Source organism: Telopea speciosissima, chromosome 3 (genome assembly GCF_018873765.1).
Source record: "Telopea speciosissima isolate NSW1024214 ecotype Mountain lineage chromosome 3, Tspe_v1, whole genome shotgun sequence".
NCBI classification, from domain to species: Eukaryota; Viridiplantae; Streptophyta; class Magnoliopsida; order Proteales; family Proteaceae; genus Telopea; species Telopea speciosissima.
The window spans coordinates 15,464,204-15,488,685 of NC_057918.1; the positions used below are offsets into that span (position 1 = coordinate 15,464,204).

At 38.5% G+C, this 24,482-nt stretch overlaps 2 protein-coding genes and 1 long non-coding RNA gene across 6 annotated transcripts; 2 read left to right on the plus strand and 1 right to left on the minus strand.

Annotated features, from left to right (window-relative positions):
- Positions 1-217: 217 nt before the first annotated feature.
- LOC122654886 (cytosolic sulfotransferase 5-like) lies at positions 218-1,261 on the minus strand. Its single transcript, XM_043849151.1, has one exon. It carries the CDS (start codon positions 1,235-1,237, stop codon positions 218-220), a length of 1,020 nt encoding a protein of 339 aa, XP_043705086.1. The 5' UTR covers positions 1,238-1,261.
- LOC122654249 (sulfite exporter TauE/SafE family protein 3-like) lies at positions 1,028-20,219 on the plus strand. Of its 4 annotated transcripts, XM_043848248.1 has the most exons (14): positions 1,028-1,032; positions 14,072-14,075; positions 16,241-16,422; positions 16,551-16,710; positions 17,333-17,533; positions 17,615-17,676; positions 17,773-17,800; positions 17,912-18,003; positions 18,070-18,156; positions 18,268-18,318; positions 18,502-18,723; positions 19,474-19,567; positions 19,688-19,828; positions 19,993-20,219. In XM_043848248.1, the coding sequence occupies exons 3-14, from the start codon at positions 16,267-16,269 to the stop codon at positions 20,070-20,072; spliced, it is 1,374 nt and encodes a 457-aa protein (XP_043704183.1). In that variant the 5' UTR covers positions 1,028-1,032; positions 14,072-14,075; positions 16,241-16,266; the 3' UTR covers positions 20,073-20,219. The 4 variants fall into 4 exon arrangements, with proteins under 4 accessions (XP_043704183.1, XP_043704184.1, XP_043704182.1 ...); XM_043848249.1 differs by lacking the exons at positions 1,028-1,032; positions 14,072-14,075 and adding an exon at positions 1,950-1,954 and having other exon boundaries at positions 16,326-16,422; XM_043848247.1 differs by lacking the exons at positions 1,028-1,032; positions 14,072-14,075 and having other exon boundaries at positions 16,220-16,422; positions 17,773-17,803; positions 17,915-18,003.
- Positions 20,220-23,778: 3,559 nt separating this feature from the next.
- LOC122654254 lies at positions 23,779-24,227 on the plus strand. The gene is made up of 3 exons (XR_006331886.1): positions 23,779-23,832; positions 23,930-24,020; positions 24,156-24,227. It is a non-coding gene; the product is annotated as an uncharacterized LOC122654254 (long non-coding RNA).
- The last annotated feature ends 255 nt before the right edge of the window (positions 24,228-24,482 follow it).

The window sequence follows — 24,482 nt, forward strand, 5'->3', positions numbered from 1 at the left end:
AGTAACTAGTACAATATTGATTCACTCACAGAGCTAGGGAGTGTGCCTCAATCCTCCCTGTTATTCTTACGGTTCAAGTTTACAAACCCACACAGCAAGCAAGCAAACAAACCTCTTAATCTAAATTCTCACAAACAAGAAATATTGAAACTCATACACAAACCAACCAAAATCAAGAACCTGCAACAATAGAAAACCCAAGATTTTTTTATTTTTTTTAGAGTGTCAAGCCTGAACCATGAAATTTTTGTTCTGTGATGTGGTCAAGCTGCTCTATCATTTCAGGTGTTAAGTAATTTGCGAAATCTCCAACTTTATTTCCCCTGAAGTAAGCACCATAAAGAGGAGGACCACTAGCAGCTTTATTCACATCCAAATTGCTTAAATTTTCGAAACTACAGAGCTTTATTATTTGATCAACCACACCTTCCTTCTCTTCCATTGAAGAGAAAGGATACCCCATAAAGTCACCCATTCTTTTGAAGTAAAAATTTGGTTGAGCCATAATGTCGTCGCACTTGAGGAAGAGTACATTTCCAGGCCTCTCTAAGCTTGCTTTCCAATACCCTAACACATGATCCCAAAATGGCCCAAATGCAGACTTCCCTTTACAAAACCATTGGAAGGCTTCTTCCAATTTCATAGGCTCCAAGGAAATATTAGACCTAAACTTGTTAACAAAATGCCACCAAGATAGGAAATTCTCCTTAGTATTGCGACAAATATAAATAATTCGCGCATGATCTGAATGTGTTATAGATTGCGGTAGCGATGTGTAAGGCATGTATGTGCCAAACAGTCTAGGTGAGGGAAGGATATCAAGGTTAGGAATTTGGTTACAGTTGAGATTGTTGTTATAAAGTATTACCTCCATTACTGGAACGAGATCATTGGAGTTGAATGTGAGCAAAGGGTGTTGTTGAGAGGAAGGAGGGTAGGATTTGCGATTCATGACAGAAAAGGCTAGTGATTTCAGCCAATTTGAGCCACAACTAGCAAGAAGAATGTCAGTGGGTTGAGCAGTGAAGTGATGTTGAACTGCTAAGGGTCCAACACCAACAAGATCAAAATTGTACCAAAAGCTTTGGTACTGGTAGACCGAGTTACCCAACCAACCTTCTAATGTGGGAAGTTTCGCAACAATCTCTTTGTACGTCTTGTAGTTTTTCTCATCTTCTTCCTCTGTTTCTCTGTTCTTGTGTACAAAACATATTTTGTAAGGAGCATTGTGAGCCATGAGTGAGAAAGTAAGAAGAGAAGATAGAAAAGAACTAAGGCCAAGTGAGCTTGGCGAAATAACGGTAGATATATTATATATAGTACTCTAATAACAACTCCATTAAAGGTGTTTCCTTTATTTAATAATAAAAAAAAAAGGTTTAGTCCTTTCAAAATTGAGCACAGATCAGATCCACGTACGTGGTCTGACTTTGGGACCTGATTCGCGCCCACATGGAATCCACTGCCCCCTCACGGAGGTCTCAAAGTTGGATCACATACGTAGATCTGATCTGTGCTCGATTTTGGAAGTCGGACCACATACGTAAGGTTGTGCATGGCAATGTTGCATTTAAAGAATATTGGCCTCCACTAGGTTACCTTTTAAAATCGTTCAAGTACTCTCTTAATTAGTTGTTCCATGGGGCAGTTGGGTTAAGGCTGATCCATAGTTAATTACTAGAAAAAGATTCTAGACTGCGTCTAGACATAGGACCACATGAAATGACCACCCCCATTTCTTGAAATGAAAAAAGCTCACCTTTGTTGATGCTCTTGCATGCATTTTCATTGGTCCTTGCAAATACTATTGAGTCATGTACTATGTATATACCAAATTGCCTTTAGATTGATCAGTAACTTTGCCACGTGCAAGAGTATTGATATGAAATTTTGATCGTTATATGTTTAGAAAATGTGGATTTTCCATGTGGAAAATTTTAGATCAAGGTTCAATGTATCATCTCATATGTAATCATATATATCCTCCCATGTATGTCAATGCACCTAACTGATGTACGTAGTCCTTGATTTTTTCAATACCTTGTTTTATACTTGAAAATTTTGAATGGGTCTGAAACTTGATAAATAAACATAGGACCTTGAGATCCATATATATACAAAAAAATGACAGTTATTATAGGACATTTTATTTTACTTTGGGGCGAGGGTATATTGAGCCCCCACTCCCACAAAAAATGATCTTTTGGTAGATAGGTTCAACTAAACATATACTATCTATGTTTATGTGGTTTTGGTAAGATATGTGCTATCTACCCCAAAATTCCTTGAGAATATTACTAAATCCAAGGATTAAAATCCTTTTCAATTCTTTCATCTTGTTGTGCCTTCCTTGTAGTTCAGGCCTAAGATCTCAACACGTGGAAGATGCTTCATCCAACGGTGCAAGCTTGATTGACCCTTTTTTTTTTTTTTCCTTCTTTCTTCTCGAGCTCGGCACTGTTGGATGTCGCATCTTCTATGTGTTGAGCTCTCAAGCGTGAACTACAAGGCATGACAAGATTAAGGCACTGCAAAAGAAGTTCCCCTCTCTCCATCGTCCCTTAAACTTTCAATAGGATTGGAAGTTAGAGAACTCCAATCCTATTGAACAATGAATAAACTCTTGTTTAACTATGTTCCTTATCTTTCTGCAATCCAGATATTCACAAGTAATACGATCTTGGCAGGTTTCGAATAAGCCTTCAGTCTTTTATACTCAAAAGAATTTTGCCTTTGTTTTGTCACAGTTGGTAGAAGTCACATCATCTTCTATTTCAGTTACAATTTACCAGTGAAGGAATTTGACATCTTAGTGATCGGTTGGGTTAACTATATTTCTAATACTTTGAGAGATATGTTGCTTATGGAAGAGTTCAGTCTCCTAAACAAGGTTAATTTTTCTTATTTATTTCTCCCATGGACTCTAATTTCAAATCTCAAATGCTGTAGGTTTTTTTGTCCCTTATGATCCAATCCTTGGAAAAAGAAGAGTTAAGCAATTTATGGATTAGTAATAATCCTTTACGATCTCATGTAACTCTTGATAGAAAGAAGCAAACAAAAAATTAAAAAATTCCATCCATTTCTTTTTATAAAATTATTGTCTCACTTTATTTTATGTTATTTTATATTATTTCTTTTGGTAATTAACTTCTTCCCATCAAATTTATCTACCTAAGTCTCTCCATCTCTCCCTCTTAGTTTCATTTTTGTTTTCTAGTTTCTTTTCCTAAATGCTTTCATGATTCAGAAAATTTTAGTAACTGAAGAGTTAAAAAAATGAAAGAAAAAAACCCCCAAAGGGAAAGCTTATAATGCCATAGGAATGGACAACTTATTAGAAGAGTTTTTTTTTTTTTTTTTTTTTTTTTTTTAACTCAATCTTCTCTTCGGCCCTTTCAAATTCCTCCCCTTTTTCCCCTTCCCTTCTCTTTCCAGATCCTCTACTGCCGAGCTGTTGCCCAGACACGGTACTGCGTGCAATGACTGCCTTACCCCCCACTCGGGCAAGGTATTTGGGCAGGGGTAAGGTGGACATTATGCACAACACCGTGTCTGGGCAGCACGATCCTGCCAAGCAGCTCGGTAGTAGAGGATCCAAATTGTCCCTTCTCCTATTTTGTCCTCCTCGATCTCTGAACCGGATGAAATGAAAAACGAGAACGTAGAATTAATGTAGAATAGGATGGAGAGCCCATTCCAGAATGAGGTGCATTCTCCGTCGCATTCTAAGATTCAAGAATGGAAACGCGTACCAAATGACATTTTCGTTGTCTTAGAATGCATTCTAGACATAAAACGCGTTCTGAGAATACATACCAAACACTGCCAAAAACTCCAACAGAAACATTCATTGTTCATACTTCATATAAGGAGGACCACCACCACCACCAAGATGACCAAACCAACCAAGAAATTTTTAGTGTCAAGCCCGAACCATGAAATTTTGGCTCTGTGATAGCGATCAATGCTGCTCTATCATCTTATTCATCTCAGGTGTTAAGTAATTTGGCGAAATCTCCAACCTTATTTAACCTGAAGTAGCTAGGCACCATAAGGAGGACCACCGGCCACCACCATGATGACTTGTTCCAGCTTTATTCACAGCAAGATTGCTTAAGTTTTCGAAACTGCACAGCTTTAATTATAATTATTATTTGATCAACCACACCTTCCTTCTCTTCTTCCATTGAAGAGAAGGGTCACCCCATAAAGTCACCCATTCTTGATCAACAATCTCTTCGTATTTCTTCTGGTTTTTTCTCATCTTCTTCCTCTTCTCTTCTTCTCTGTTCTTGTGTACAAAACATATTTTGTAAGGAGCTTCGTGAGCCATGAGTGGGAAAGTAAGAAGAGAAGATGAAAGAATTAAGGCCAAGTGACACTTGAGACAAGGACAGCCCGTTAGTTTGAAGGGGAGGTTAATTTATATTATAAGCCAGTTCGATGGCTTGGCGAAATAATGGTAGATAGACAGGGTGCAATTTTGGCCCTGTTGGCCTGAACCCACCCTGGCCCTGAGGATGGGTTAAGGCTGCAAATTTCTGACCCTAAGTTAGGGTCGGGCCGGGTTAGGCTTGAGGCCTCAGGCTTCAAGCCTAGCCCAGTCCGACCCAGCCCAACCCTATTTTAAGTTAAATTATAAAATATATATTGATATAATAATAATAATAAACTTTAAATGTTACAAACATTTGTCTGTATAATATATTTTAGGAAAAATTACACTGCCACCTCTTGAGGTTTGTATTAAATACAGAGCGACCCCCTGTGTTAAGTTATACTATAAAATATAAATTAATATAATATATATTTTATAAATTTTAAATGTTACATACATTTTGTTGTATAATATATTATAAATTAAGATAATAAGTGCTATAATATATTTTATTATAGTGTTATTATGTAAAATTGATCAATTTCTCCCCAACCCAATCCAACCCATGCATCTCACTCTTCCCCTTCCCCATGATTAGGGCCAATTAGGTTCAGCCCAGCCCGACCCTGAGGCGGGTCAAGGTTGGATTTTTCAGGCCCTGAGTCAGGATCGGGCTGGGCTTGGGCCTAGCTAAGGGGACTTAAGGTTGTGCTAGGGTTTTAAAAAGCCCGATCCAATCCTGAGGTGGGTCAAGATTAGATTTTTCAGACCCTGAGTCAAGGTTGGGCCAAGATTGGGTTTAGCTAAGGGGACTTAGGGTTGGGCTAGAATTTTAAAAAGCTCGGCCAACCCAACCTTATTGCAGTCCTAATAGATACCACTCTAGTAACAACTCCATTAAAGGTGTTTCCTATATCAAATGAAAAAGGGTTGAGCCCTTTCAAAACCTTTGACCAATCAGACCAAAACTAGAAACATTATTAAGAAGGTGTGCATTTTTTGTCACGTGTACATTCGTACAGCATCTTTGGTACATAATGGGATTTTTTTGTTTGGTAAGAGACATAATGGGATTTGATATTGGCGGTGGACGGTTGTCCATGGCAATGCTGCATTTACAAAACTAACAATTCTATGTTTTAACAAAATTATACAATATACAATTTAGGTTTACAAAACTAGCCAGTATAGTGTCTCACGGTCTCACCCTCCCTTAACTCTATTTTTTTTTTTTTTAATGCAAGTGTAATCATACAAACCACGAATCCGGATCCTCATGATGGCACACGTGGCCTCTGTTGTGCCGCAAGATGTGCACCACACACCCTGCAATACGGCAAATGATTTTTATACCACAAACCACACAGTAATCCCAAAAGGTCAACCGACTTATAGGACCGTGGAATGACGGATATACACAACACATACACACACCCGATGTGTACTAAACCCACGCACCCTGCGCACCTTGACCAGTCTCTGCCTTCCCCCAACTACAACCCTGCACGACCTCCACTAGGTTACCTTTTAAAATCGTTCAAGTCTCTTACTTGTTTCATGGGGCAGTTGGGTTAAGGCTGATTTTTTTTCGCTAAAAGGATAAGACTGATCCATATTTGCTTATCAGGATAAGATTCTAGTTTGCATCTAGACATAGGACTGTATGAAATGACCGCCCCATACCCTTAAATGAAAAATCTTACCCTTATTGATGCCCTTGCACATACTTTCATTGGCCCTCGCGCTTGTGCACCACACAGTCTAATTGTAATCTTCTGCCCTTAATTAATACTATTAAATCAAGTACTATATATATACAAAATTGCCTTTAGATCAATATCTTTGCCACGTGGAAGGGTATTGATATGAAATTTTGATCGTTATATGTTTAGAAAATGATGTGGATTTGCCAAGTGGAATATTTCAGATTAAGTTTCAATATATTATCTCATATGTAATCATATCTTCTCATGTATGTCCATCCACCTAACTGAGTAATCCTTGATTTTTTCAATACCTTGTTTTATACTTAGCAAACTTGAAGATATTTCACCGCTGTTAAATGGGAATGTTTAGGGGTGATTAAATATCCACCACTAAAAGTATGCAACATTTTGTGTTAATTGCATCTAATTCTTTTTTGGTAAGACTTTAGCAATGGCGGTTAATAACGGTTGCTAAAGGAGTGGTTTTTTTTTTCTAGTTATCCATTTAACAATGGAAGGTGGTTTAAAAAAAATACAATATAAATCTGAGCAATTCATTTATACATTGTTTTTAGGATCAAGTTTTCCTCCTCCCATGGTGACCTTTCATCGAGGGGCAGGAGAGTGCGGGAATGAGTATCTAAAGGGTATTTTGGAATACACTAAAACCCTAGGAGGGGTTTGTGAACCCTAGGATGGTGGGTGAACCATCAAAATTAGGAGAGTGCATAATAATGACTATACATGGATGCACATACACGAGATGTTTACCAGTACAAAAGAGGGTATTTGATTGAATTGCACTCTAAAATTTGACATGTGACTAATCCAGAAGAAGTCCTCTATCCATTGGTAGGAATGAACATATCAAATTTGTCCACGTAGCAGAACAAATGCCCCTTGTGATTTTAAAAAAAATAACATACCTCTACGACAATATTATTTCACCTTTTTTTCGCTTCAATCACCTCAAAGAAATCCTACCACACCACAACTAAATGAAAATTATGTAAAATTAAAATTCACAAGGATATATAGAATAACCCTAGTAGCTTAATAAATGGAACCACTAATCATGCATTGGGGTATGATTAAATAGAGTGAGATTTAGGGACAAAGCTTTCACAGAAAGATGCAAAAATATATCATTAAGAAACAGCTTTATTAATTAGTTTTTTTTTTCTTTTCCATTTGAAATTTGTTTGATACTTGGGTGACAAATCAAACAGTTATGATAATAAGTGAGAAGTGGAGACACAAGAACTATACACCCCCTAGTTAAATTAAATTAAAATTTTTTTTTTGGGGTAATCTAATAATATTCATAAAGGGATTTGGGAGTAGGTAGCACGTGCCTGATCAAACCATAGAAATGTAGATATGGGATTTGGGAGTAGATAGCACGTGCCTGATCAAAACCATAGAAATGTAGATAACACATTGTTAATTGAACCTATCTACCAAATGGTCCTTTTTCGCATGAGTGGGTACTCAATGTAGAGTCCGGTGAATCTTCATGTAAGTGAGCGTACGTGAACGATTCACAGTCATTCAGAATTTCAGATAGAATACCTAGGTATAGATAGTGTTTGCTCGTTGATTGAGGCAATGCTGGAGAGAGTCCCTTTATAGTTGGTTTTGCTTTTGGCAAGAGTATCACTGGTCGAATCCATTTAGGGTAAATTGCATGTCATTCCCTGGTTTTTGAAAATACTCAAATCACCCCCTGTATTAGACCCCAATATGATGTCAACCAGTTAAATAAATTTGAAGGGTAATAAATTTTTCTACAAAAAAAAAGAGTTAAATAAATTTAAATTCTTAAACTACCTTTGACATCCAAACATGGATTTTGAGGGGTAATATTATAAATTGAGCAAATTACATGCATCCTTCCTGGTGTTTGAAACAATAACAAAACACCCCCCGTAGTTTTACTTTTTACATATAATCCCCTGATGGCTGACGGTGCTAGTGAACTGTTAGTTATGAAAGTAAAAAGACATTTTTACCCTTTTATACCTTTAACTGAAATGATAAAATGGAAATACCATTTCTACCCTTTTTATATCCTCAAACCTAAAATCCCCAGATCTTCTTCTTGCTCCTCCTCCTGCAACTCCCGCCTGCGATTCAGTCACACCACCCATCCAAAATTCCTCTCATTTCAACCCTTTTTTACATCCTCAAACCTAAAATCCCCAAATTTTCTTCTTCCTCCTTCTCCTGCAACCCCCACCTGCGATTCAGAGTCACACCACCCATCCAAAATTCCTCTCGTTGCTCTGTAAGAACTTTTCCGGCGTCTGTTCAAATGCTCTCTCCGATGACCTCCGTCCCAGAAGCGTCGGCATCTGTTCAGAATCTGGTCAATTCTTCTTCTTCCCCCGTTCTAACCCTCTTCTCCCTTCCTATTTCTTTCTCTCAATTCTAGCCGAATCTTCATCCTTTGGAATAGACATGAAGATTATTATAGGGGTTGAATTTCTCTCAACAACACTAGAATCTGATTTTTGAATTTCTATTTTCAAATCTGGATATTAGCTTTAAACTTAATTTATTTCTGTTTTCCAATTCAGATCTTTCTACTAATTTCAGGAAAAATCTGAATTCCAATCTATCTCTCAATTCTCTCTATTTTGAATCGAATTCTGAATCTCGTTTCAGATTGGTATTCTATTGTTACCGCAACTTGCTGTCGGTCTCGATTCATTCTCTTTTCTAGTCTGATCATGGCATGTGTCACACTCACTGTTCTAAGATTTTGTTTTTAGAATCATATTCTCAATAGGAGTAGATCATAACTTCAGATCCAAATCAAATTTCGTGTAATTGACAAGTATCTGGCCTTGTTTGCAATTAGGAAGAATCAGTCTTCTTCTTCCTCCAACAAAACAGAACACGGTAGAGAGGCTGTTCTTGGGAAGGATACTTCTCCTCACCCAAGGCTCCAAATCAATTAAGGATTTAGGGTCAAGATATCAGATCCCAAACCTCTTGAATGCAACGGCTGCAACCAATAGCACATCCAATAATCGACAAAAAAATTAAGAAAATCTCTGAAACTGCTCTGGGCGGAATGAATATAACAGCCTTGAAGATGGATTCAAATCTCACAAACCAAACTTGGTTCAGGCTCAAATTTTGCAGGCTGGTTCACTTGATGATTGACGAACACTTCACAATTTTTCATGCCAAATGGGTTAATAACTGGGGAGTTTTAACAATGTTTCTCTGATCCAGTTGTAATGCAAATGGCAGGAACAAAGGGGAAGCAGTAGCAAGAATAATAAGAAAGAAAATGGATTAAAGAACAACACAACAATCAATTCTCTCTCAACTCTAAGCGAATCTTCATCCTTTGATCTCCCTTTTTTTTGGCTGTACAGAAAGAGTAGAGAAGAAAGAACCAAGAAGGCAAGAACGGACAAATGCAATAGAGATTAGAGAATCCATTTTTTCGATAACTTCTTTTTTTGGAGATTGCCGGAAATGATTTAGTTCTTTGCAGATCACCGCAGAAGAAAGAGACAGATGGAGGAAGATGACAATGGAAGGTTTTGGGGCAGAAGAGTTTGGGCTTACCCTATGAGCCATAAGGGTAAAATGGTCCATGGGAAAATTTTAAGGAAAATTTTAAGGGTAACATAGGGTTTTTGAAAAGTTTAACTACAACTAACGATTTTCACTTAACAGTAAAAGTTTATTTGTAAATCATCCACAAATCTAGGGGGTGCACGTAAATAGTAAAACTATGGGGTGTTCTGATATTGTTTTAAACTACAGGATGCATGTAATTTGCTCTTATAAATTTAATTATAATATTTTAAAACAAGGGTAAAATAATCATTTCACACTAATAACTAACAATAGATTAACACCGTTGTTGTAAAGGGGGGACAGATGAGTATTTTAAAAAAACCAAGGGGTGATTTAGGTTTAGTTTGAAAATCAAGGGGTCCATCTCTCTCTCTCTCTAACACATACACAGTGGAGAGTGGACTAGGGACCAGTCTCCTATGATGTGATTTGTGTCACGGCTGAGTGGCCTGTTCACATTTCACAATCACTAGAGTAACGTACAACATGGAACTGACGGGTTATATATGTCTATCAACGTCTACGTAAGTGAATTACTAAGGTTGCAACTTGCAAACAAATACGATTATAAGAAAGTTTATGAGGCTATTTCAGTTACTCCACATAAGCATGAATCTAATAAATCAAGTGGGGGCTTCCAATTCTTTATCGTCTACCATCAATGTCATAACAGCTTATCATATACTTTACCCAAAAAAAAAAAAAAAACAGCTTATCATATATAACTTATGGCAAAAGAATTGCCACGACATGCATGTTCTGATTTTACATTCTTCAACGGTGCATCTTTTCTAGTCATGTCTATTTTGGAAGATATTCTTCATATTTAGTCTTACTTTCAGTATTGTAATTTTTAGTTTGTTCCAAGGGAGCTTAATAACATAGCTGTCTTCTTGATAAGGAGGGTCATGTTCGTAACGTGTAGGACAGTTTGGCCTTTATCCGATCCATGGATTCAAGATCAACGTTTGGTTTCCATGAACTCCACATGTTCTTCTGAATAAATTTACTTTGAGTACTGTAATTTCAGTTTGTTCTAAGGGATCTTAACATCATAGCTGACTTCCTGACAAGGAGGGCCATGTTCGTAACATGTAGGACACTTTGGCCTTTATCCGATCCATGGATTCAAGATCAATGTTTGGTTTCCATGAGCTCCACATGTTCTTCTGAATAAATTTACTTTATATAAAAAAAAAAAAAAAAAAAAAAAAAAAAAGACATTGCTAAGAAGAAATGGTTAATTATTTTCAATCCTACTTTATGGAAAAAGCACATTTCTTGGTTACGTACAACCTGTCCAAACCAAGTCCCTTTGAAAATCACTGCCCTACTCCTCTACAAAATGAAAAATCAACCCTTGTTGATGCTCCTACGTATTCCCTCATTGGCCCCCATGCTGGTGCAAGCCAGGCAATTGGGAAGCGTTTCTACTTTTAATACTTCCAACTTCTAATATGAAGATCTCAAAGGACCCAAAGAGAATATTACTATAGGAGTATATGATATTTTCCTTATTTCTAAGAGTGGAAGAGGTTCTTTTTTGCCGCTTGGGAGAGGGCATGCTAGCGCCCTCTCTCTCTCTTCCTCACATTAAATGACTTTGTTGCCCTTTTATGTATGAAACCATTTAGTTGCATTTCATTGGTGCACTCATATATATTACTTCCCCAGAGAATTTTCTCTCTTTTAATAAAATTAAAGGAGAGGGTTTTCCATGCCATAAGAAATAATAATCTTTTTAATAAACTTAAGGGAGAGGGTTTCCCACGCATATGGAGAATCTCCCATGCCACACCAATAACGGCATAGAGATCGATTTTGTCAGTGGGGGCCTATATGGTTTGGAAGGAGAGAGTATATCAAGGATGTGAGAGAACATGGGAAAGATCCCACGCTGATGGGGTAAGAATCCTTTTCCTTGAATTGTTTCACTTTATTCAAGTCCGTTGTATGTTTGATCGTCATTCTCCCCTTTCGTGATATAATGCAATGCCACATTAAAAAATAACTCAGGTTCCGTTTGGTTGCAAGGGGAATTAAAGGGAAAGGAAGGGAAAATTTTCAAACCTAAAAAAAAAACTTTTGTTATCATTACCTCATGTGATTGTATAAACTACTTAAATTTCTTCCCATATCTAGTAAAGATACATTTTACATGCAATATTTATTTTACATTTTAAACCAAAGGGAAATGGATGCAAAGTAAAGTGAAGTTTAATAACCAAATATGGAATGATTTGGAATTAGATATATTGTCACATGGTGTCACATGGGGTAATGATTAAAAAAGTTCATTTTTGAAGTATGAAAATTTCACTTCGCTTCCCTTTAATTCTCCTTGCAACCAAACGGAGCCTCAGGGCACTTGCACATACCCTACACTCGTGTGTGTGTGTATGTGTAGAGAGAGAAAGAGAGAGAGAGAGAGATTCTCTAAACCGCAAGGGGGTGGTATGCTACCACCCTCTCTTTCCCTCTATCTCTCTTGTACCTCCTGCAACTCGACACCTCTACGACTCGTCTCATTGTGGTCCTCCCTCTCACTATGATTTCTTTCTCTCCGCATCATTCCTTTACAATTCTTACTAGCCAGGTATTTTGCACCTCATCACCATTGTCCTTCTCATTGCATCTCTCTCTCTCTCTCGCACAGGTAGGTTGGCTTTCCCTCCTCCTCCAAAGACCAAGATAGCTTCTAGAAGCATCGAGCACCTTTGGGAGGTTGCCAACAGTGCCTCCCCATGCTCACCATCTCCCTTTCTTCACCCTTTGCTACTGTTGATGGTCTTTGCCAACTACCCTCCTTGTCTCTCTCTCTCTCTCTCTGTCTCTCTGTCTCTATCTCTCCTCTCTCTCTCCTCTCTAGTCCCCCTTTAGCTATCCCTTCCTCTGGCTCTCCCACCCTCTGTCTCTATCTCTCCTCTCTCTCTCCTCTCTAGTCCCCCTTTAGCTATCCCTTCCTCTGGCTCTCCCACCCTCTGTCTCTATCTCTCCTCTCTCTCTCCTCCCTAGTCCCCCTCTAGCTATCCCTTCCTCTGGCTCTCCCACCCTCTGTCTCTATCTCCTCTCTCTCTCTCCTCTCTAGTCCCCCTTTAGCTATCCCTTCCTCTGGCTCTCTCACCCTCTGTCTCTATCTCTCCTCTCTAGTCCCCCTCTAGCTATCCCTTCCTCTGGCGCTGCCACCCTCTGTCTCTATCTCTCCTCTCTCTCCTCTCTAGTTCCACCCTCTGTCTCTCTCTCCTCTCTCTCTCCTCTCTAGTCCCCCTCTAGCTATCCCTTCCTTTGGCTCTCCCACCCTCTGTCTCTCTCTCTCCTCTCTAGTTCCCCTCTAGCTATCCCCTCCTCTGGCTCTCCCACCCCTCTCCCTCGGTTCTTCTTCTAGAATGTTCGTTGGATTTCTCTTTTCTAAATAGTGAGATGGCACTAAATGCCCATCATGCATATATATGGATCTGGTTAATTAGTCAATCCAAATCTAATCCATATTACGGCGTGTCGAATTAGATGAATCAGGACTGAGTAGGCAGTGTTTCCATTAAATTTCTTCGATCTGAAGACTGTTGTTGGATGTGGAAACTATTTTATAAAATGAATTGAATCAAAAAGTGGGTTCTACCAATGCCTTGGTAATTTAAGGACTTTCAAAAAAAAATGCAAAGATTGCAGTCAAGAGTATTAAAAAAAAACAATCAAATTAATTTTCTCTCCAGGTACATCTTTAGTAAAATGAAGGACTGCAGAGATCTTCACTTTGACTTGGAATGATGCATCATTGCATCTGATAGTACTATTGGAGAGTAATCCCAACAGGTTCTTTTAAGGAAAAGAACAGAAACCATTTATAATTACACAATTACACTACTAAAAAGAAAAAGAAAAAATTACTTGGACACCCCGCTAAAGTATGGTTTAATTACTTACTATCACTAACGTTTCAAACAATTACTTGACATCCCCTATGAAAACTGATGGTGTTAATCTATTATTATTGGTTGAATGAAAAATTCCATTTTACCTTTATCATCTATCCAATAGAAAACAGTGAAATTGACAGATTTACCTCCTCCTCCTTCTTCTTCTTGCAACCCCACCACCCCTACCTCCTAATGCATTGCATCTGCAACCCTAATTGATTTCAAACCCTAATCGATTTCAGAAAATTTATCTTTTCTTAAACAAATTTCAAATCAAAATAACCCAAACCTTTCATCGATTTTCAAATGAAGGGTTTGAATCTGAAAATCGATTAAGGGTTTAACTACCCTAATCTCACACTAGGAAGAGGAAACCATTTGACACAAACGCTATAAGCCCCAAATGGCTCAGGCACAGGATCATAAAGCAGAGTGAGGGTGATCTGATTTACTTTCCATATTTGGAGATTTGTTAGGTTATCTGAAAAAATTACCCACTTCTGTGTAGCATCCATAGTTTTCTAGTCCACACAAGGTTAGGAATTAAAATCAGGCTTATAGCACTTCAGTTTGTCCTACAAACAGATTCAAGGATTCAACCCTTCTCTCACATGTCATGTGTTAATTTCTCCACCTCCTTTAAAATCAGGGTTTCCTGTTTTTTTGTTAGGTGGAGACTAGGGATCTCAGTTTGTTGGTTCATCATCTGGAGTTAGCATAAATGGATCCAATGGCGGAAGAGCAATTAGACTACGGAGATGAAGAATATGATGGAGGTCAGAAGATGCAGTCTCAGGGCGGTGGAGCAATCTCTGCCCTCATAGAAGAGGAGCTGATCGGAGAGGATGATGAGTACGATGATCTCTACAATGATGTTAATGTCGGTGACGGATTTCTGCAGCTGCACCGCACCGAAACACCCATTTTAGGAGGTGCAGGGAGCGAACCACAAGGGACCAGGATCCTCTGCAGTACCGGCGGGACGGCAGTGCACATCCGATGGTACAGCAGAGGCCACATGGCACACATGGCCCACATGGTCTCTGCTGTGCCATCCGATGTGCACCACCGCCCCGCCATGTATTGCAGAAGCTCAAAAATCTGATGGCCTTCAAATCAAGGGTCGTTGAACAAGGTGGGTCGGAAGACATAAGCATTAAGCATCCCGAGAGTTGGGTTGGAGGGGAAAATCTAGGCTTTTGTTTTTTTTTGTGGTTGCAGAAAGGGGTAAATCTATCACTTCATTATACCTTAAAGGTAGTTTAGACATTACAAAAAAATTATCCGATGACATCATCATTAAACTAACGGACATGACCTACTTGAAAGAAATGGTAAATTGCAAAGGATGTTCAAGTAATTGTTTGAAATATTAGGAAGAATAAATAATTAGGCCAAGGGGTGTCCAAGTAATTTTTTCAAAAAATTAAAAAAGATAAATGTACAGACTTTTGATTTGATTTGTGGATCTCTTCTTTGTTGTTGGGCTTCCTCTTTTATAAGCAACCTAGTAGTTAGGGTGGTTCCTGTCAGCAACTGTTCCTATTCAAATTTGAAATTTGAATAATTCCCTGGGAACGGTTTGCAACCGTATTTGTTTAACCCGATTGTATGGCCCAATGATGACCGAAATAGGGGTATAAACAGGCTGATTCTGATCCAAATTGACTGACTACACGGATCCGATCTCAAGTCCTCGAACCATGTTCATGGGGTAGCTTTCAACACATTTAAAATTTTCCTTCAAAGACATCAGTTAAGGGAGGAAATTTTAATTTGAGTTGAGTTCCTCTACATGTACGTTCATGTGTCAACACCTGTCTCTTTTGTTTTCATTAATGTCCTTTTTCACCGTTAAAATTTTTATGAACAAAAATAAATATCTTTCGATTCCTTTCTTTTTCTTTTGACCTAGTTATCAGCTAACTTATCATTACGTTCATATATGAGGTCTGAAATAACTTTTACTGTTCCGAGTTATCCATCCAAGTACAATGATGGCTACTGGAAAAAAACTCGGTTTAGGTTAATGCACGAACAAGATTCGCAATCTTGGTATCGGTTGGATCGAATCAGATCGGGATCTCCCAAACTCAGGCAATTATGACGCTTGTGCTCTTGTTTTTTTTTTCTTTTTTTTTTGGCCTTTTAACACTTGTCCGCACAGCTGGATCGGATCGGATCGATCTTGACTAATACCGATCCAATCCGGCCAAAATCGGCCGATCCGATCCGAGATTACGAACTATGCAGCACGAAGATGAAATCACGTGTTAATTATCTCAAAGAGGAGAGGGAACGTGGAAAAAACCTGCAACTCTGCAAGTATTTGAAGTGAATGGTTAAAATCGTTTCCATTGGATGAGACCCACTTCGTTTCCATTTTGTATGACAAGGATTACTTATTCACGTGAAAGCTGCTTCTGGTTAGATTCAGGGCCGTGCCAGCTTCGATCGTAGAGGACGGTAGGTTATTCGACGAGCTCGGCGAAGAAAATCGCCGGCACATTTGCTGGAAACTCCCATATTTTGCTTCGGTTCTACGCGAAAAGAGTTGGGAGTGAGCAAAGCTCGAGCTTCTCTGTAATCTAGTGTGGGAAGTGGTAACATTTGCAATCTGATGGCTGAAAGTGGAGCAAGATGGGTACTGAGGTCGCTGGCAATGATTGGGATAAGCTTCTTTCTGGCTTCTGTGTTTGTTTCTGCAGACCGGGGCATTAGGTACAGAGGAACTGAAGAGGTTCTATCGGATTATCTTACGAAAGTTGAAAATTTCTTGTGGCAGTCGGATAAATTGGGTTACCAACATGTCTGGCCTGTAAGTCTCTAAATCTCTGCTACTTCCCGATAGGAACTCGTTTTTATCTCATTTCTTGTATCGTTTGATCATATTTCCCTGTTCTATTACTGGTAAGAAGCTGAATTTGTTATTGATTTTATTGACAGGATATGAAATTTGGATGGCAAATCGTTGTGGGTTCGATAATCGGATTCTTTGGAGCAGCGTTTGGGAGTGTAGGAGGTGTTGGTGGGGGCGGGATCTTCGTTCCCATGCTTACCCTAATTATTGGGTTTGACGCGAAATCGTCCACAGCAATATCAAAATGTAAGAGGAGACTTCTGTTCTTGATAGAAATTCTCTACTCAGTGTGTGTGTGTGTGTGTGTGTTTAATTTTTCTAAATCTATTGTACACGTTACAAATATTTCAAATACTTGTCTTCTGGAGAAGGGTAAAAGATGAAGGGAGGATCTCAGCAGAAGTCTTGTAAATTATTGGACAATCAGGAGCTTTGCAACTAACTCAAATTCAGAGGCCTTGTCTGAATTGGATAGATATACATTTTTTTTCCCTTGGAGAAAACTGTTTCTTTCTTCTTTTTTTGTTCAAAGTAACTGTTTCACTTTTCATGCACCAAAAATCTCATGGGCCTTGCATAAAAAAGAGTAAGCACTTTTAACTTGAGATGGATCTCAAATGATTTTGTGTCTGAACTTTATGAAGTACATGATTGAATTTTGGTATCTTGGGATGTGATGTGTTTCAAATATACACTGTTAAGCCATTATTTGATTTTAAACATAATTTTGACTAAGATTTCTCTAAAATTACTTCTAAAGACAAATGTACCACTAGAAGCAAAAACCCAGATACTTCTTTGGAAATATGAAGCTGCATTACTCTGTTAATCCACCCCGTGCGAGTACTGAGGATATGTGCTTGGCCAGGTATGATCATGGGTGGGGCTGCTTCAACTGTGTACTACAATCTTAAGCTAAAGCATCCAACTCTTGACATGCCCATCATTGACTATGATTTGGCACTGCTCTTCCAACCAATGCTCATGCTGGGGATCAGTATTGGAGTTGCTTTCAATGTGATCTTTGCTGACTGGATGGTCACCGTTCTGCTAATTGTTATCTTTCTAGGTAATAGTTACCTGAATTTCACATGTTCAAGCCATTAATTCAATTTCGAATGTGTCCTCAATTGGCTATGGTGGCCTGTAGGCACATCTACTAGGGCATTCTTCAAGGGTATTGAAACATGGAAAAAGGAAACTATAATGAAGGTAGTCCTTAATCACCAATTCTCATCGCAAAAATTGTTATATAATCTAATTCAACTTACTCTTCCCTTCCCCAAACTTTCTTGATTTTAATTTCAGGAGGCTGCTAAGCGCTTGGAGTCAAATGGTGAGTTGGACTACTCCATCTATCATGTCAGAGAACAGGGAGGATCCCTTATGCACTAACCTTGTTTGATTTCCTTGCAACTGAAGCATGTAAAGTTTCCTATATAATCAGAAACTGGCAATGAAGAAGTTGAATACAAGCCTCTACCTGGTGGCCCTAGCAATTCCACTCAAAAGGAGACCAAAGGATCTGGAGAACCAGAGGTGAGTATAATGTTTTGAGCTTTAATTCCCCTCGAGAGCATGGACTAACTTCTCTAACCATCCCAGGCTCCTATTCTTGAGAATATCTACTGGAAAGAACTTGGCCTTCTTTTTTTTGTCTGGATTGCATTTCTTGCTCTTCAAATCACCAAGGTTTGCTCTTTCTGATGTCTTTCTCATTTTCAAAAAGCAACACTTGGGCCGTGCTCATGCTTTTATTAATCCATCAGCTGACCAAAGCATAACCTTTGCCTTTGAACACAGAACTATACAACAACCTGTTCAATAGTGTATTGGGTTTTGAACTTATTACAGGTACTTCCTATTTCTTTGATTGGTTCCGAGTGGTCTGTGGTTTTCCCTTCATTGTTAGATACACTTGGATTGGACTTTCAGCCCCTCACTATTGTGCCACAAGATGCTACCTATATGATCTATTGGCTAAAGCTGCTGAAGCACTATATTCTCTTGAACTCGGATTTGAAACATGTCTTGCAGATCCCGGTTGCTGTGGGAGTGTCCTTGTATGAGGCAGTCAACCTTTACAATGGACGGAGAGTAATCGCCTCCAGGGGAGATGCAGTGACAAACTGGAAAGTGCATCAACTGATTCTTTATTGTTCATGCGGTGTACTGGCTGGCATAGTCGGTGGACTGCTCGGTCTAGGTGGAGGCTTTATTTTGGGTCCTCTTTTCTTGGAGTTAGGCGTACCTCCTCAGGTGGGTTGTGTGCACTATCCTTGGAATAAATATGATGTAATAGTTCAGTTATTATTTTGTTGCTTGCATTAGTTTAGTAAGAGATGCTTCTACTTTTGCATTATCAGCGCATACTGACTAAAATTGAAGGCAAAGTTCTCCTTCCCATCAACAAGATTTGTCATGCATTATGGAACATTTAACTCACTCAAGTAGTAAGGGTAAAAGCTTAGTTGAGTTGAACTGTGTGTATTGTGCTGCCTTCGTATTCTACCATCCTGTTCTTTGTGGTGGTAGCTTGGATCAAAGTACAGAGTGAAAATTGATAAAGTGCTTCTAATTGAGCATGGTTCCACTTGATTTGACCATCAATAACCTCATCATAAAGGGTATGGTGAGTCTCTAGCTCCGAGTTACTCACTCAACTGGTGCCATTATGCTGCCAGTCCTAAGCCCAGGTAAAGGTGGGTGGATGCATCAGGCTAGTAGCTGGGATTCAAAACTTTTAGCTAATCTCATCATGGTTCTTTGAAATTCTTTAAATGCTAGGATGTTACTGGAACAATGGAACAGCTGCTATGACACTAAGTTGAGTGGAATAGCGAAAGATTCATTAGTTGGCTACAATTAGTTGTGATGATGCTTGGTTGAGTTGATTGTATATACTGTCATGCAGAGAAAAGAAACTTTTGTGGACTAATAAACATTAAACTGTGGTGTTTTAACAGATGACCTGATTCCATGCTTGACCTTTTCTCAATTTGTATGCAGGTTTCAAGTGCTACGGCCTCCTTTGCCATGATTTTCTCCTCATCCATGTCAGTTGTAGAATATTACATTCTTAAGCGTTTCCCAGTTCCTTATGGTTAGTGAAATGGGTTGTCATTCCCTAGATCTTGTTTCTTTAGCTAGTCTGTTTTCTGAGAAACAGAGCAACACATTTGCATAATATTTTTGTTATTTACAATTAAAATTTATTTGACAGCTCTCTACTTTGTTGCCGTGGCAACAATTTCTGCCTTTGTTGGGCAATATGCTGTTAGAAAGATAATCTTTATCCTGGGAAGGGCGTCACTCATCATTTTCATTCTGGCTTTTATGATCTTCGTGAGCGCAATCTCACTAGGTGAGCATCAATTTGAAAAACAACTGGTCTCAATTCATTCTTTTCACTTTTGTTAATTTTTAGTTAAAAATTCTTGGCAAAATTGTTGGCTTCTTGCCTTTCACCAAGAGAACTATTTTTGAGTGCTAAAGGCTTTTATTTATTTTTTTTTTTCAATTAAACAGGTGGAGTTGGGATAGCAAATATGATTGAGAAGATTGAGAATAAGGATTACATGGGTTTTGAGAACCTCTGCGAATATTAATGCTTAGCATGGACCTTTTTCTTCCTTCCCTCGAAATTCTCTGATTTAATAATATTCATAGAAGTTATTCATATTTATAAGGCCTCAAGCCTTCTCATGCTTTAATACAAATCTTTGGATTGCTAGGATGAAAATAACTGTTGCTCATTTAATTGCAATTAAGAACCTCTAAATGGAGTATTGAAGACAGGATCAGAGAGCTAGCCAAAAAAGCTGAAAGTTTTTTAAAAGCTTAACTTAACACATGAGATTGGAGCATTAAGACTTTATTCTGTTTTGGGGTGTCAAGTTAGATGTTTTGCAGCAAGTGTTGTTTTTGAGTGATCTATTCTCTAACCAACATGTTTACTTACATATGTTTTGCTTCTTACCTTTTTAGGCTTTTAAGATAATGACATTCTTTAGTCCAAGGCCCTTGATATCTATGTTGGGAAGAGTGAAAGTGTTTTCTTAGAACTTCTAATTTATTGCATAATTGAGTCACCCACTTTCAGCAACATCCACTCCGATGGAACTGGATGACTAAAGTATATGACCCAAACGAAATGTAATTTAGTCAATCATCATGGCCTCTCTCTCTCTCTCTCTCCACAATTCCTGAGGATTGGAACCAGTGATCCTAATTTTGACCTATCTGGATTGGCTGATTCCTATACAGTAACCAGGGTTATGGTTTGCTGGGATCGATTTCTCCACTGATCTTGACTGATTCTGATCTAATCTCGACCTTGTGCATGAATTCCCCATAAAATTTAATGTAAGTTATGTGCCTAATGGGGTTTGAATTAGTGTATAGATACTAGATTTGGCCAACTTAATATGAGATACGTTAAAGGGTTTGATTTAACTCGCTCCATTGGGCTTCTGGAGCTTTTAACAAATCAATCAAATACCTAACATTTGATATTAGAGATGAAGCACCATGTCACGGATAGACACAAATTTTTTATCACTTCAGAGTGACGTCACCTTATACGACGATTTCTTGAACCTAATTTTTTAGAAAACCAAGGTCAAAACTATTCGATCCTCGACCAATCCATAATGATATCATATCTATTTTCAGGATAACCAATACCCAATTTATTTTCAGGATAACTTAAATATTATATAATTGAAGCATCTTCTCACCACTTAATTAATTAAACCTCCCAAATATTTCATCTCCAAAAGCAGCCGCACATCCTTCTTTATTCTCGTCTACAGTTAACAACTCATCCCTGAGAAATGAGAATAGAGAGAGGAGGGGTTGTTAACAGCAGATGAGAATAGAGAAAGTTAACAACGAGAGACATGTGTTTGGCCACATCAGCCATTTCCATTACGTTCAAACAAGAAACCAAGAAATACAGCTAATTAAGGAATACAGTTTTTAAGTAACTAAAAGATACAGTTAAGGGGAATATATATCTTGTTGATGTAAAGTAACAAAAGGAAAATATTGTTGTAAGCAACAACCAACCAATCAGAATCTTATCTCGAAGGGCAAGGCCCATGGGTATGCACAGCTTGAAACGTAGGTAAAAAGATAGATAGAGATCAAAGGATCCTTCAAGAGAGAGGCGTACGGAAGGCCTCCATAGTCCCATACACACCTTGTCAGTTATCGATCACTGACTGGTGATTATTCCAAACTTGTGGATGATGATATGGGTTAGGGGTAAATGGGACTCGTTTGTGGACCCAACTGGATCTTCTTCGGATCTTCTTCTTTATCATTCATGGTCCACCCGGTTCTCCGGGCCGAGGTTGCTTGCTATTTTGCACTGGTGCCTTAGAGAGGTGAGACACATGGTTTGTTCCAATTTTCACAAGAAATATTAAGTTTTTCTTCACCCATGAAAAGGGAAGAAAACAGTGACACTGTGATCTTGTGATTAGTTGAATCCAGATCCTCTCCAATGACATGTCATTTAACCATCAGAGTCGATCTCACACCATCCATGGGGTGTGGATCTGGATTCTGAATAGGCAACCCTTGTAATTAAACTAGATGACCATACCAAAAAAAAACTAATTATTTTGTATGGTTGCTCTAATGACACGTGATCTTGTGATTAGAGGGCCCTTGTGTCATCATTAACTTTCATCCCTATTGTACATGATGCAAAATATCCTTTCTATGAGGGTGAAGAGAATTTTTCACTAGATCACATGTCACCATACAAAATAAATTTTTTTTCTTTTGGGGGTGTTGGGGTCTGGGACAGGTTTCGTTGGTGACTCAAGTGGACAAACAATGGATCCTCAACCGATTGAGTTAGGGTTGTCAAAAATAAGAACAGACTAAATGTGCAAGTCAATGAAAACAGCAATTGATACGATTGGAAGAACTCACCCTCATAAACCGATCTACAAGGGGAGGGAACCCAATATTATATATTCCCACATCCAATCCCTTATGGGACCGATGTGGGACTATTGCACATAACAATGTACCGATCAAAACCAACCGTTTGGATTGATATTTTTTTTCGGGTAGAAGATAAAAATAATTTAAAAAAGCAAAATCAATAGGACCAACTTATAAAACCAATTGAAACCAACTGTTTGGATTGAAATCGGAAAAAACTGATAAAAATGATAATAAGAAAAGAGTAAGTGTTTACATTACTATAATTGTAATGTAAATTAAATAGGGTTTGTAGTTTCCTTAAGAGACATGGAAACTGGTATAATGCTAAATAATCTTAGGCTGATCACAGCTTCCAAGAGAAATAAAATAAATAAATTGATGAAAGAGAAGGGAAGAACACGAGCAACAAATATGTTAGGTTTGATTGTGAAGGACAATTAGAAAGTTTATCTCGTTCCTATGTAACAAAAGGGGAAAATTTCTCTAAGTCTTTGAGGTGAAAAAGTAGTTTAAATGGAGAAAGTATTGAAAGTCTTTCTGGAGAAATGCAGACCTACTTATACTTGTCTTCCCCCATTGGAGGGCATCCTCTAGTTTCTGTATATCTTTTTTTTTTTTTTTTTTGGGGGGGTGAGAAGGTAAGTGAAGATTCATAGCTAAGATTAATTAACCAAACCTTAATTTAAGGATCCAATCAAAGTAACTTGCTTAATCACCATATGAATCTTTCATGCCTTGATGGGATCGATTTGTCTCTACTCCATGGTCTTGGGCATGTGATGGGTTAGATTTGGCTTTGATATCAATTTGGCAGAAAATATAGGTGATCAATGAACCCTAGGCTAACAAGAGGTCTTAAGGGAAGTAAAAGAAAGGTCTAAATAGTTGAGATAGAAGGAGAATGTAGGTGTAACGAATTTTAGTTGTCTAGTTTAACAAGAGCACTTTACAACAGTTACCCATTAAGCCATCAAATATAATAATTATAAACAAATGATAGACCTACACACTCACTCACACTCACCCCCACCCCATGCTGCCCCCACACACACTCACACTCACACACCCCTTGCTGCCCCTACACACACTCACACACTCACACTCACCCCCACCCCATGCTGCCCCTATACACACTCACACACTCACACTCACCCCCACCCCATGCTGCCCCCCACACACACTCACACACTCACACTCACCCACCCCTTGCTGCCCCTACACACACTCACACACTCACACTCACCCCCACCCCATGCTGCCCCTATACACACTCACCCACCCCTTGCTGTCCCCACACACATTGACACCCTCACACTCACCCCCACTTTCATTTATGAACTGTTTTAATAGGCGATTTCTGTTGAAGGCACTGGAAAAACCATTCAAACAGACTACATCTTAAAGGTAAATATATTCAACAGTTTGAAATCATGCTTTTCTTTATTAATGCATAGCAGGATCACTGGTTTATGTGACTGTCTTGCATGTTAATATCATTCAGATTCTTGGTCTTGATATTTGTGCTGATTCAATGGTTGGAGATGCCATGAGAAGAGGTATTTCAGGTGGTCAAAAGAAGAGACTGACTACAGGTGGGGTGAATATTGAGGTGGATCAGATGATTAGAGCATATCATGTATTAAAAATGTGTATAGATTTATTTCTTGGAGGGGTTAAGTTGGATACTATTATTTTTTCCTTAAAAAAATACAATGTTTTTTTTTTAGGGGAAATGATTGTGGGTCCAATAAAAGCTCTTTTTATGGATGAAATATCAAATGGCCTGGACAGTTCTACAAACTTTCAGATTGTTTCTTGCCTTCAGCACTTGGTGCATCTAACAGATGCCACGAAATTGATCTCACCTCTTCAGCCTGCACCAGAGACCTATAATCTATTTGATGTCGTTATTTTGATGGCAGAAGGAAAGATTGTGTAATGTGTACCATGGTCCATGTAGTTATATTCTTGAATTCTTTGAATATTGTGGATTTCGGTGTCCAGAAAGAAAGGGAGCAGCTGATTTCCTTCAAGAGGTATGTGTTATAGGCTTC